Source organism: Cynoglossus semilaevis, chromosome 11 (assembly GCF_000523025.1).
Source record: "Cynoglossus semilaevis isolate Cse_v1.0 chromosome 11, Cse_v1.0, whole genome shotgun sequence".
In the NCBI taxonomy this organism is placed as follows: Eukaryota; Metazoa; Chordata; class Actinopteri; order Pleuronectiformes; family Cynoglossidae; genus Cynoglossus; species Cynoglossus semilaevis.
Genome location: NC_024317.1, coordinates 10,578,215 through 10,590,944, shown reverse-complemented (window position 1 = coordinate 10,590,944; position 12,730 = coordinate 10,578,215). Strand labels below are relative to the sequence as shown.

The following is a 12,730-nucleotide window of genomic DNA, read 5'->3' as shown; positions in this document are numbered from 1 at the left end:
AAGTCCCAGAAATGCCTCAAAATGCCATAGGTTATGCCATAAATTATGCTGCCAAGTAAATAAGTTGTGCTAAAAACACCAAAAAATATTTTATTTGTATATTTTAAAATATCACCAAAACAAGCATATTTTTACTTAGTGTTTCAGAAACTTTTATTTATGAAGAATTTTTCTGAATTTTATTAGTGTAATATATTACACAAGTCAAAATTTGGCTTACCAATAAGTATATTTTTCATAATTTTAACAACAAAAATGGACACAGCTAAGTATCTGATGCCAAATTAGTGTATTATATTAATTTTTGAGAAAGTTTTATTTTTGAAGATTTGTTCAGGAACTTATTGGTATAGTATTTTACTGTGATCAAACGTTGGCGTACCAAAAAAGTATATTTTTTCTGAATTTCAACCACAAAAATGAATATAGCTACATATTTTAAGGCAAATTAGTGTATTTTTAGGCAGTTTTGATAAAACTTTTTTTTGAAGACTTTTTCAGAATTTTATTCAAATAACATATTATTGTGGTCAATGGTTGACATACCAAAAAAGTCGTTTCTCCTAAATTTCAACCATAAAAATATTCATTGTTTTTTAGTTTAGGGATAATTATGTGAAATTTGTGAAAAGCAGTTCTAGCTTGTGAAACCAGCTTAGAAAAAAATTCTAATTACTAGACATATATAAACCTAAAAAAAGTAACGCAATCCTTACTTTCCCTTGTAACTTTTATAGTTTTGTAATTCAGTTACTAAGTCAGTTAGTTTTGGGAGAAGTAACTGGTAAACATGACTAATTACTTTTTAAAAGTAACTGTTACACTATTTAAAAGTGTAAGTTACACTGAAGGTGACATCTACTTTTATTTTATTGCTGCTTAAGCATTCAGTGGTTGACAGTGTTTACAAAGAGCTCCTCTAAACAGAGACATGAAAGTACACGTACCGTCCTCAGCAGAGTAGATGGTGGTAATGGGTCCAAAGGGTCCTTCTCCCTCGTTATTGTAAACCCCAACTTTCACATGAAAAGGCGAGAAAGGCTGTATGCTTTCATTTTTGAAGACGTATCTTGAAGCGTCAGCAGATGGCACAGCGGCTTGCATCCAACCTGTGGCACCGTGTGGTCGAAATGCCACAACATACCCAAATCCTGGTCCATTCTGCAGCTCTTCTGGAACAGGCTGCAAAACAATTAGGGCTGTTTAAAAAAACAAAAACACTGCTTATATCTATGTCTTGGACCTGAGTCTGGCTAACTTCAAAAATGTATAACAAATAAAAAATGAATACTTCGGTGTACATTCAAACATTTGCATAAATTACATGACATAAAAATAAAAGTTGAAATGTCAAATTTAAGTTACTATGCAGACACATTTTAACATGGCTTTTTCAGGCTTATGTAGACAGTGTCCGTGCTACAACAGGTGAGCTAGCCAACCAGTTCCTTCATTCTTAACAAATGACCAAAACAGGTAGCCAAGAGAAAAGTAGTTGGTGGAAAACGTTGGGTAAATTCACGAGCCATCTTGGCAAGACTAACCAGTCTTATGCTTTGGTGCCTTAAATCATTTAGTCATTGTATTCTTCAAAGATTAACTCTATTCTGTTATAGAAACTAACTCACCACTTTGTCGCTAGTTGTGGATTGCTATTAGGCTAATTGATGCATCTGCTTCCTATTCAGTGTGAATAAAAGTTACAGTAACAGTACACGGTTTCTTGTTGTATTCCCTATGCATTTTCATGTCAAGCATTAGAACCATAAAACCATCATTTTTATTGGAATATTGCGATATAATTGCAGATCTTCCAATATTTCATGCGACCACAGAGAAATAAAGCAAAGGCCAAGGTAGAGATTAACATAATGTTTTTTTTTTTAACTTTTATTCCTGAACAACAGTGAGGTTTGAGTTAATAAAAACCTTCACATTTTGGTATACAGTTAGCTAAATAAAAAATAAGCCATAGCAGGGAATAGCAGCTTTGTTAAGCAGAAGGTAGACTATAATACACTCCTGTGTTTGGTAATTAAGATTCTCCCACAGCAGGGACTGAGGGGTTTTTAGGAGTCTGTGTAAATAAATGTAGATGAGAAGGAAGGATTAGGAGAAAGAAAGAAGGAAAGAAAGAAAGAAAGAAAGAAAGAAAGAAAGAAAGAAAGAAAGAAAGAAAGAAAGAATACAGTGTTTATCTATCCTAAGATACGTCTCACAGCATACAAGAGAAAAAGATACAGGAAGAAATGGAAAGAAAGAAATGAAAACATAGTATGAATGAAGGAAAGAAGGACAGAGGGAACGACAAAAGAAAAAGAATGGAATTGAGAATGAATGAAAGCAAGGAACGAAAGAAATTATGAATAAGTCAATGAATGATTAAAGAAAATAAAGTTGTTTCTTTGGAAGAAGCCAATGACTTTAATTATCTCAGTGAAATCTCTGAAGCATTTCTCTTCCTCAGGGTGACAGCAGCACTTATTGCCTCTCTGTTCTTAAAAATGAAATGCCATACATTAGGCTGTTCAGCTGTTATTAATGAAGCAGCCGCACAGATCCACAGAGAATAATGGCGTCTGGCTCCCGTCTGCACGGATGAGGGGAGTCCTGACTGAGTGAGCTTGCTCACCTCCCATGTAATGACTAATTCAGAGCGACTGCCACCGCCTCCACTCACGTTGGCTGGTGTGACCTTGGGAGCTGGAAGAAAAAGAGAGAGATTGGTTTTAGCTGTGCAGAAGTGGCACAACACAGAGAAAGCATGTGATCACCTTCAATGAGGCATCTTTATATTTGACATGTCTGAAAAACACTGTGCGTTATCAGCTGCTGTCAACCATTCATAGAGTCCGATGTCACAGAGACGCTAATGAAACACGTAACGTACAACCAATTGCAATTTCAGACGAGAATAAAATCTGCTTTTCAAACGTGTTCCAGATGGAACTTAATAAATAACTGAAATAATTTATCGCATCGTTAGCCTGTCTTCTGAGCTGGTTAAAACATTTAGTTATCAATTAGATCGGTGGTTCTCAATCTGTGGTACACGTACCCAGCACTCTCTAGTGTTACGTGGGGAAAATTCATATTTTCACATTTACATTTTCAATTGAATAAATCTGAAACATACCATGCACTGTTGTACACAACATTTAAACATAAACAGCTTCATAAACATCTCTCCTGTGTGGTGGAAGCTAATAGGGAAGGCCTATTCTGCTATGGTCTAATTTTGGTCATCATGGTGATAAAATTAATTTTAGGTCTGAGTCTGTAAAAGAAATTCTCCAGGTTTTTCAGCGCAAGAAACTACGTCAAGTTACTAGTCTTTAGACTGCAACTGTTGATGTGACTGTAGGTGGGGCGACAATGAACTGAGAAGAATAATCATAAAACAGTACACAAGCAACAGGAGCCTTTTTGTACGCATTCATTTACGTACTGGTTCCCTTTGTCTTTGCTTGTTTGGATGGCTTGCTGGGTTCTCCGGTCCCAATGGTGTTGCTCGCCACAACTCGAAACTCATACTCCACCCAAGGGCTCAGGTCTATTACTGTAGCTGTCAGCCGGTTGCCCCCCACCACCTCAGGAACTGGCATGAGAAACAGAACACCACTTTAGTACGAAAAACTTAACTTTTCTCCAGGTGGACAGGCCTGCTAAAACTTTACCACCAATGATGTCACAATGCTGTCATCATACTTCAATCAAATCAATCAAATTTTTATTTATATAGCCCACATTTACAAATCAGTTTTGTCTCACGGGGCTTAACAGGGTTGGTAACATCCTCTGTCCTTAGACCCTCAGCAAGGGTAGGGAAAAAAACTTCAGTGACTTAAGTTAATGTCTTTTTTGCCTGTTTCTACTTTGTCTTGAACTGAATTGAAACTACCAGAATTCCACTGTTCTAAAATTGTTAAGCATTTTTTTGCAGGTTTTCCATGTAAGTCACAGTGTATGTCAGCTATGAGGCTGACATACTAAACAAATTCAAATTGTCCCAAAATAACAGAAATGTCTCGACAACAGGACACACAGAGAAGGATAAAAGCCCATTATACCATTCATGCACGGATGCCTAACAGCCTATTTGCTGATGCGACTAAACATTGGGACAATGCTAACACCAACTCACACTTTCCACTCTGAATTCTATTACAAGAATGACAAACATGTTTAAGGTTTCCCTGGAGTCTGAATAAATGGAGGTCAGGGGTCATAGTGGAATTTTGGACCATTTTGGTGCAAGGGTAAAAATTACATCTGCAATATGGTCACTGGCGAGGCAGTATAAAAAAGGAGACCCCCCCCCCCCGTGTAATTGGAGGAGGCCACGGCTGGTTGGAGAAAGCTTACCTGTGGTGACAGCCTGCCACCCGAGGGAAAATGGTGTCCTGGCCTGGATGGTATATGCTGTAATTGGACTGTGATTATCAGGACCAGGCCTCCAGGACAGAGAAGCTGTGGTATCGCTGATTTCTTCGACGTAGATGCTGGTAGGAGGCCCTGGGGGACCTGAATGATGGCACAGCGGGGAAAGCAGGAGAGGAGGAAGGCAGAAAAAGAGTCGGAGAAAAAAAGCATGGGAAAGTATATGTAAATCAGGTGGACATGAAAATGCAGCGACCGATTTAGCACCCTGCGGCTAATGTCAGTTCAGTGTCAAACCTATGGGAGCTACACGGGCTAATTAGACATTATGTTTTCAATAATTGTAAGAATATACAGTATATCTTTTTTCTGCTCTCTGCATTTATTTTTCAACAAAGAATAAGTTATATATCAAGTCATGTTAGCATCATTTACTAGTATGGAAATTAATACCACAAGATTTGTCTCCAAAATAAAATAAAGTATATTAATTCAAGCTTTAAAATGGATTATAAATAGAACGTTATTTAAATTTGCAATAGTATTACTTATTTTATACAATATTTTATACTGAATATCAATTAATGCTGTGGTGGGTAGAGGGGGTATTACACAAAAAGACAAGGACAACATTTTGCTTATACAAACATAACCCAGGTTACTATGGTGGTTTATTCTCTGTAGCTAGCCTGCTCTCCACAGGCTAACTGTTAGCAAGGCTAAGAGTAATCCTAATGAATGACTAGTATTTCTACTGTCATTTCTGAGAAAAATGTGTTGTTTTTGATTGTGTTTTTCTAGCATGACCATGGTATCCCTATATATGTTGCATCATTTTAATCACCCTGCATTACTATACTATATATATATATATATATATATATATATGTATATATATATATATATATATATACATATATATACACACAATTATGACTGTTTGTAATATTATTATTGGATTTTGTTATTCTCCTGTTGTGCAACATCCCCCTGAACACATCTATTTGTCGATGTTTATCTTAAACTGAAACATGTATCTTATGTATTTAATGTCATTACACACTCACCTCTGATTACCAGGTCAACTGCAATGGAAATACTGTCCACCTTGGTCTGCACGGCACACGTATACTTCCCTGTGATGAGGTTTTAGAGAGAAATATCATGAAGGTACACACACACACACACAAAAAAAAACACACACACACACACAAACAGTTATAAGCAACATAGTAGGCCTCAGGTTACATTTGCCCATAGTTTTAATTATGATATCATAAAATGCACTTCAATCTATGACTGCAAATTCAACTCCTGCATTTGAATTCCATGAGAGTGGAGCAGACAGTCTTTGGAGGTTAAATGGTATATAAACACCAGTCCTGTCTTTGTGTCTCTTGAGTTCAAACCTCAGTGTAAAGACTAGTTGCAACTACAGTGTATGTGTTATTTTAGTTTCAAACAATCAACCGGCAGCAATTCTCCAGCCATAAATAATACACTTGATTTAAACACTCCCACTGCACTGCGGCTGAATTTATTATGGCCTAACTGATGGGAAAAGCACAATACTGACGTATCAATGAATCTTTACAGTCACCCCTTGACCTTTATTCAATAAAACATCCGAAGGGTGGTTGCACCATGAATCAATGTCTGAAGATCACTGTGGGGTAATAACATGAACATTCTTTGTACACAAAAAAACACACGAGGCTTGTTACTTAATTACTTGCTAAGTTATACAGGTCATCTAGAACATAAAGGTGTCAATGAACCTTTAAGGCTTTTCTGAATGATATGACAGGAGGGAAAAAGAGTAGGAGATCAATTGACCATGATGTATAAGAAAACTTTTGGGTTTTTACCCAGAATAAATATGAAATAAATCTGACTAATGAGCTTAACGATCCTGGTTTTCACTGTTTTAAAGTTTGAGATCTACTGGTCTACTGGGTCTTGTCTGGTGAGGTCTACATGTGTTCTGGGTGTTGAGGTGGTATTTTAAGCCTGAAATGTTTTGTGAACCAAACACGTGTTTCAGCAGTGTGTACAAATAACAACAGGTGTATTAACTGTGCATTAGAGCAAGGATAAGTTGATGGAAGGTAGAATTATTAGACATACACTGTGGGTCATTACACTGGTGAGGGTTAAAACTTTGATTAATCTTCAGATATTACTCCAATTAATTAATTCATTTGAACTGCCAAAAATGTAATGTTTCATTTGAAAAGAACTGTACTGTGCAGTTGCAGAACTTCTTAATACCGAAAATATCACAGTGAAATTAAACACATCTGTGTGAATTCCTGCACTTACTCCTCCGACTTTTTCGAAAAATCCACCGTGGTTCCCGAAATGGATGAGCTGCTCGTTGAAAAACCAGGTGAACTTGAGCTCCAGTGAGGGGTCGTGGCTCACTTGACAGGGGAGGACCACGCTCTCTCCCACGGTGACATCTAGCGTGGACGGCTGGGTGGTGATTATGGTCGGCTCTGAAACACACACACACACACATTAATCTATATTTGTTCAAACATGCTGCTGTGCTCTGCTATCCTGGGCATTATGATTCAGTCCAGGAAATGGCTTTGCAAAAAGCCAACCCCTTCCATCATCCTTATGGATATGTCAGAGTCAGTTAATAGAAGGATATACAAGACAGGGCACACAGCAAACCAGGGTGCACAGCTACAATAACTGGTATTAGTTTGTGCCTCAGCCTGACTCCATGGGGACTAAGAAATCGTGTGTATCCTGAATTCTGAGAAGACTCCATGTGTCAATGTCAGCTCTGTCTTCAGCCTGGGCACTACGACTGCAAAAATCTCCAAAAGTAGCCAGGGAAAACAGTAAACAGCCATGTGCACTTCTTCCAGGTACTACAACCTTTGCAGTCCTGCAGTTCATTTCACTAGTGTCACGTGGGAATACGCACTCAGTGTCCCTCACCTGCACTCATGTGATGCGCGTGGGGAAATAAAGGTGGGAGGTAGAACAGACAGAAAAGAGGCTCCGGGTGTGTGACACCTGGTTTCCTCTTGGGGGTGCTGTGATTACTTGGTTTGAATTGCCTCTCAGGCTACACTGTCTAAATTAACCATGGCAAATGATTTTTGGACGAGCATAGATTAATGAGAAAGTGCCAACAGTGCAGTCTCCATTCAGAGTGAATTCAATAGCTTTATTGCATTGGTCCTTCATAGGCTCACATGCACACACACATGCACACACACACGCAAATCCAAATTAAGTGCTCCCCATCTGATTTATCCAGTCGTTTTTCTGACATCACTGTGCAAAGCCATCAGTTGTTGGGTTTGTCCTAAAACCACGTGACTATTGTTGCCAGTTAAATAGTCTGCAGTACTAACACAGAAGTACTAGAAGTATTGTGCTCTATACAGAATAAGGAAAGAACAGATATGGGTTTGTAAATAATTGGTATTAGAAAAGTTTTCTCATGGGTCTCTGTTAGTCCTTTTATTGTTGTCTTTCTGTGCTCATGAGCTCATCTCCCTTACTGTGTTGGTTTTTTTTTTTTTTTTAACTGCCTGGACTCCATCTGCCTCCATAGACCTTCAGTAACCACGACAGTGGAAATAGTCACTGATCACCCTCCTCTGTCATCATTTGTGAAAGATTATATGGACGAGCAGATTGGTTGCACAACAACACTGCGGCCTCCTGACCATAATTTGATTGCTCTTCGTCTCGTATAAGGCCTTGTTACCTAGTGCCACAGTAAACAAGAGCATTCTAACCCACTCACTTAGTGGGAGGTCAATCAGAGAGAAAAACGGGCCCAGGCAGCCTGCTCGGCGTCTAGGGGGAGTGTTGCTGAGTTGGTTCAAACACTTATTGGCGTTTTCTAGATTACACTTACAAGGCAGTAAACGACCAAGAGCGGAATCTACAAAGGCATGGTTAAATGTGTGCTTTTTAACATCAATAACCAGCCCTGCATTTTATGTTTCAAAGCAATGAACAGGAAAGTCAAACATTTTGTTTTGTTTTATAAGTTTTATAAGTTTCATGAAGGTTTGAAAAAAAAAAAACATTTACCTACAGAATGTGAAGTATTCATGTTTACCATTTTCTAGGCTCTTGTGTTTAAAAAAATGTATTAATAGCTGTGAGGTAATTTAAAAAATCTCAGCCACCCCTAACCTAAAGATATATACAGTGGAATCTGTTCGAAAAAAACCCCATAAATGTCTAGTATATCAAATATATTCATCACGCAGTCTGCTTTAAATGAATGCAATGAATACAAAAAAATGTAATCTAGTCTACTGAACCGAGTTTTTCCTCCTCATCGATCGTTTCTGCTAAATCATTGTGCAATTTATCTCTTCTTCTAACCACTGTCATGTGTGTTTTGATTTAATTCATCCATTTAAAGCAGATGAGAGTGGCTGAGGAACCTGGCTCATATTCCTTTTGTGAGCTTTCATACTTTGCCAATAAAGATGATTCTGATACTGATACTACAGATGAGCTAAAACTGGCAATTTTATTCAATGGTGAAATGGCAACACAAATGTCTGGCATCTGGTATGTATATCATATATCAGATTTATCACAGACATCCTCTACCATGAATCGTCCTCAACCCTCATGCCCTAACATCTCCACTGTTATGGTGGTAAGCTGTAATGTGAGTTCTTCTTGTGTGAATGTATAGATTTCAATATGCATCATACATGATGTTAAGGTATGTAGCACAGGACAGAAGAAACTTTTAAAACAAGTTTGCCAGAGCAATGCTTCTCCTCTACAACCACCTGAACCAGGACTCATGTTGATGTACGGCTGAAGGATAGGGATGAAGACGAAGAATTTGTGAGAGAAATGACTTAACAACAGAAGGTCAAAAGCCTTCTCTGAAATATTCCATACATCTTGTGAATGACTAAGATCCTCGACCTGTACACTACAGTGAAGATAACTGGCTCTCACATTGTGCATCTCATTCTGTTCTGCACAAAAGGAGCCCTTCAATTATAAGCACAATCTATAGATTCTTCTCAGAGTCAGAATGAGTCAAATAAAAGAAAATCATGGCCTCCTCTATTTTACCTCAGCTTGCTTCAAAACCATTAATCTACTGTGAACGATTCCATTTGCACATAACAAGCTTCTTTGACACATTTTTCCCAATGGCACTCTTTCTAAGGACCAAACCAAACGGTCTCTCAAGGACAAACTCCAACAGCAGGGAAGACCTTGTTTACATCACTCGCTCATACATACGAGATGCTTTGATTACTGTATTCATGTGCTGTGCACTTGCAGATCTGTGGCAGCCGGCTAATCACAGACAGATGGCTCCTCATTATTTTTTTTTTCTGTATAGCTGACAGCCATTGACAACTGCTGTGTGTCAACTTGTTGCTGGCATCTGACATTGACAAAGAAGTTTCTGGCAAAAATACATTAGAAAGCTTGATTATAAAACTGGGAAATTTTAAGCATTTAAAGCATTTTTTTGCTTTTAATGTCTTCTTACCTGCAGTGAGATGGAAGAAAGTCTCTGTAAAAAAAAAAAAAAAATGCCGGAAGCACCAGCCGGACTATTATTTCAAAAGTCAAATATAATGGGATAGCAGAGATATATATTACTTCTTTTTATTTCACAATACTTCAGAGTCTTGCAGTCGAGGAGGCATTGCCACCAAAGCCACAAGAGTGTAGTTTAGCTGAGTAACAAGCAGTTTCAATTAATGAACTCTGTTGATGTATAGTAATTCTGGCTGAGGGTGTGTATTTTAAATACTTACACCACACTAGCAAGTACTGTTGTCCTTCTAGAATGTAGAGTGACTATTGAAACTGAAGATATTCAAAGGCTCCAAAGTCCCTGCTCAGTGTTTGATCTAATTTGGTTTTCAATATTTGTAAAACTCTGCTCTACTAAAACTCTGTGTTGCTAATGTAAACTCAACATCATATTGGCTATTAATTCTGCCAAATGTAACATATTAATCAAGTTAATTAATTTGTGGAGACTAATCAAAATTGTGGAGCGTCAGCCTCCATCTCCGTAGTAGTATTGATTTTATTTTATAATTTTTTTGTAAAAATGACATGATTTTAAATTTTACAGAAAATGTTCAAGTCATATTTTTAATCTTAGGAAACCCCTAATGGCAGCTTCCGCACACACCATACTTTGGGTATCCTTGTTTAAAGCAGTGTTTCCCAAACGTTTTTTTCTGGGGACCCATATTTTAAAAGTCACAAACCTTCGTGACCCAAGTCAATAGACATCACGACCCTCTTGCGAGCCACCTCATGGCCCAGTGTTTGGAAAACAATCTTTTAAAGTAAGGCCATAAAATCACAAGGCATATGTGAATGAATGCTACTTGGCTAACAGAACTTAGAGGCTGTGTCCAAGTACTATACTGTATATGTCTTTGTCTTAAACAAGAGAATCTTTTGTACATTTTTGAAAATATGCATAAAAATAATTGGATAGGAAGTCAATTAGAGCCATTGCTGAATAATTCAGTTCCATTTTTAACTTTCTCAACTTGTGAAATATCTGCTGCAGGTCACAAAAGCTTCAAATAACAAGTGTTGGTCCAGCCTCTGCAACTGAAAATTCCTGCTTCATTTCTTCCACATGTGCTCTAATTAGAAGTTAAAAAAAAAAAAGTATATTTGAGCCTCGTGGGAATGTCATTACATTTGCCAGTATGTGATCGTAAAACAGAATTCAAATTCTGACCTAATAATAGCTCTCAAAAAGTTAGAGGATCATCTGCGTTATCACAATCCATCCTCTGGGGATCATTAATGTCTGAACAAAATGTCACAGCACTCTGTCAAACAGTGGCTGATATTTCTCAGTCTACAACCAAAGTGGGAGGATAAAGGCTTTGTCATTTCAACACAGAGTCAGGCTGCCATTGTACCAGGGATGAATCGTGTCATGTTGCCAGAGGAAACACAATAGTACAAGAACCTCTAGAATAAAAGCTCTTTTCGGGGATAGACGAGCTGCAGCGAGGTTTCTTATGCTAAATTTGCCCTCAGGGTTTACACAGGCAATCAGCAGTGAACATGGTGCGATGCTGTCTGAAGTTGGGAGTTCGACGGCCATCTGTAATAATGGGCAGCAGCCCTAATTGCAACACCCAGTCTCCAGTGTAATCAAAATTCAGGGAGCAAGTCTGTAATCGAGCGCAATTAATCTGCTAATATCACCCCGAGTGTTGGAATAATGGAGACATTAACTCTGCCTCATCTGTTGTGACGGCCCAAGTGCTCGTTTGCCGGGGTGGTTCTTTCTCAGCGGGTGAAGGCAAATGCTTTCTGACAGGTATTTTTCAGTGTTCATATTAGCAGAGCCGATTTGAATAAACTGCTGTCGAATCGCATACGCCACACATTTCTCCAAGATTCACACACTTCCAATTCTCTACAACACACCACATGTAAATTAGCCCTGTCCCATTTTTTTAACATGATCAACTCAGACAAAACGCACAAGATCACGTGCGGCGTCTCAAGGTTTATAAGCAGCAGTACGAATACCAGTGACAATGAGGGAGAGGAAATAATAAATGGGAGAAAGAGAAAGGTAAGAGAGAAAATGACTGTTGGGTAAATCCCACTGTTATTTCCTGCCGAGAGGACATGGGGGTTTGTTTTGTTGCAGATCCATTGGAAAATCACAAGTTGACTATTGACCTGAAACTAAAGCAAAAGATGGTTGGACTGGTCCTTCTTCTCTGGTGTTCTGATAGGATATGGTGTGTGTGTGTGTGTGTGTGTTTTCTGTTCCAACATCCGTGATACAGGAAGTGGATGTAAAAGGGCAGGGCTGAACTCTCTGAGGAGAACTTTAGGTTCTGCTTAACCGGTACTGACTTTAAAACATTCATAAATCAGTATCTTAAGAAAACAAAGACACCTAAAAAACCCATACTTTTTTCAGATACTTTAGTTGTTTGCTTTTCCCCCTAAAAACTAACAACTCGGCCATGTGCTGTATGTCATATAGAGTGTGACTATACAGTGAAAGGCAAGAAGGAGGAAAAAAAATGTCTGAACGAAAATAATCATTAGCTAAGAAAAAGAAAATCCATCTTTAAACCTCTGAAAGAGAACACAATATAAAATACTGCTTTGGAGCAATTCATCGTGTGAAAGATTGACAGATTTATATGCAAACAAATATTACGCTGTATGGTCTTGTGTTCACAGTAAAACAGTTAACCATTTGACAGCCCAAGTGTAGCCATTTCACTGCTGTCATTCTAGGAGGCCAAATAAAAGTAAAAGTACCACAGACTTTCTTGGTATTCAAACAATACACGATGAGTCAAACAACCTG

At 38.1% G+C, this 12,730-nt stretch overlaps 1 protein-coding gene across 1 annotated transcript in view; it reads right to left on the bottom strand.

The window, feature by feature from the left end:
• LOC103386273 (contactin-4-like) overlaps positions 1 to 12,730 on the bottom strand; it is a 695,358-nt gene that overhangs the window by 572,306 nt on the left and 110,322 nt on the right. Inside the window, exons 13-18 of the mRNA XM_025060316.1 lie at positions 6,661 to 6,878; positions 5,448 to 5,526; positions 4,366 to 4,524; positions 3,449 to 3,598; positions 2,633 to 2,703; positions 948 to 1,182 (exon numbers count right to left, since the gene is read on the bottom strand). Of these exons, the coding sequence (XP_024916084.1) occupies positions 948 to 1,182; positions 2,633 to 2,703; positions 3,449 to 3,598; positions 4,366 to 4,524; positions 5,448 to 5,526; positions 6,661 to 6,878 (912 nt within the window). The remainder of the gene's footprint in view (positions 1 to 947; positions 1,183 to 2,632; positions 2,704 to 3,448; positions 3,599 to 4,365; positions 4,525 to 5,447; positions 5,527 to 6,660; positions 6,879 to 12,730) is intronic.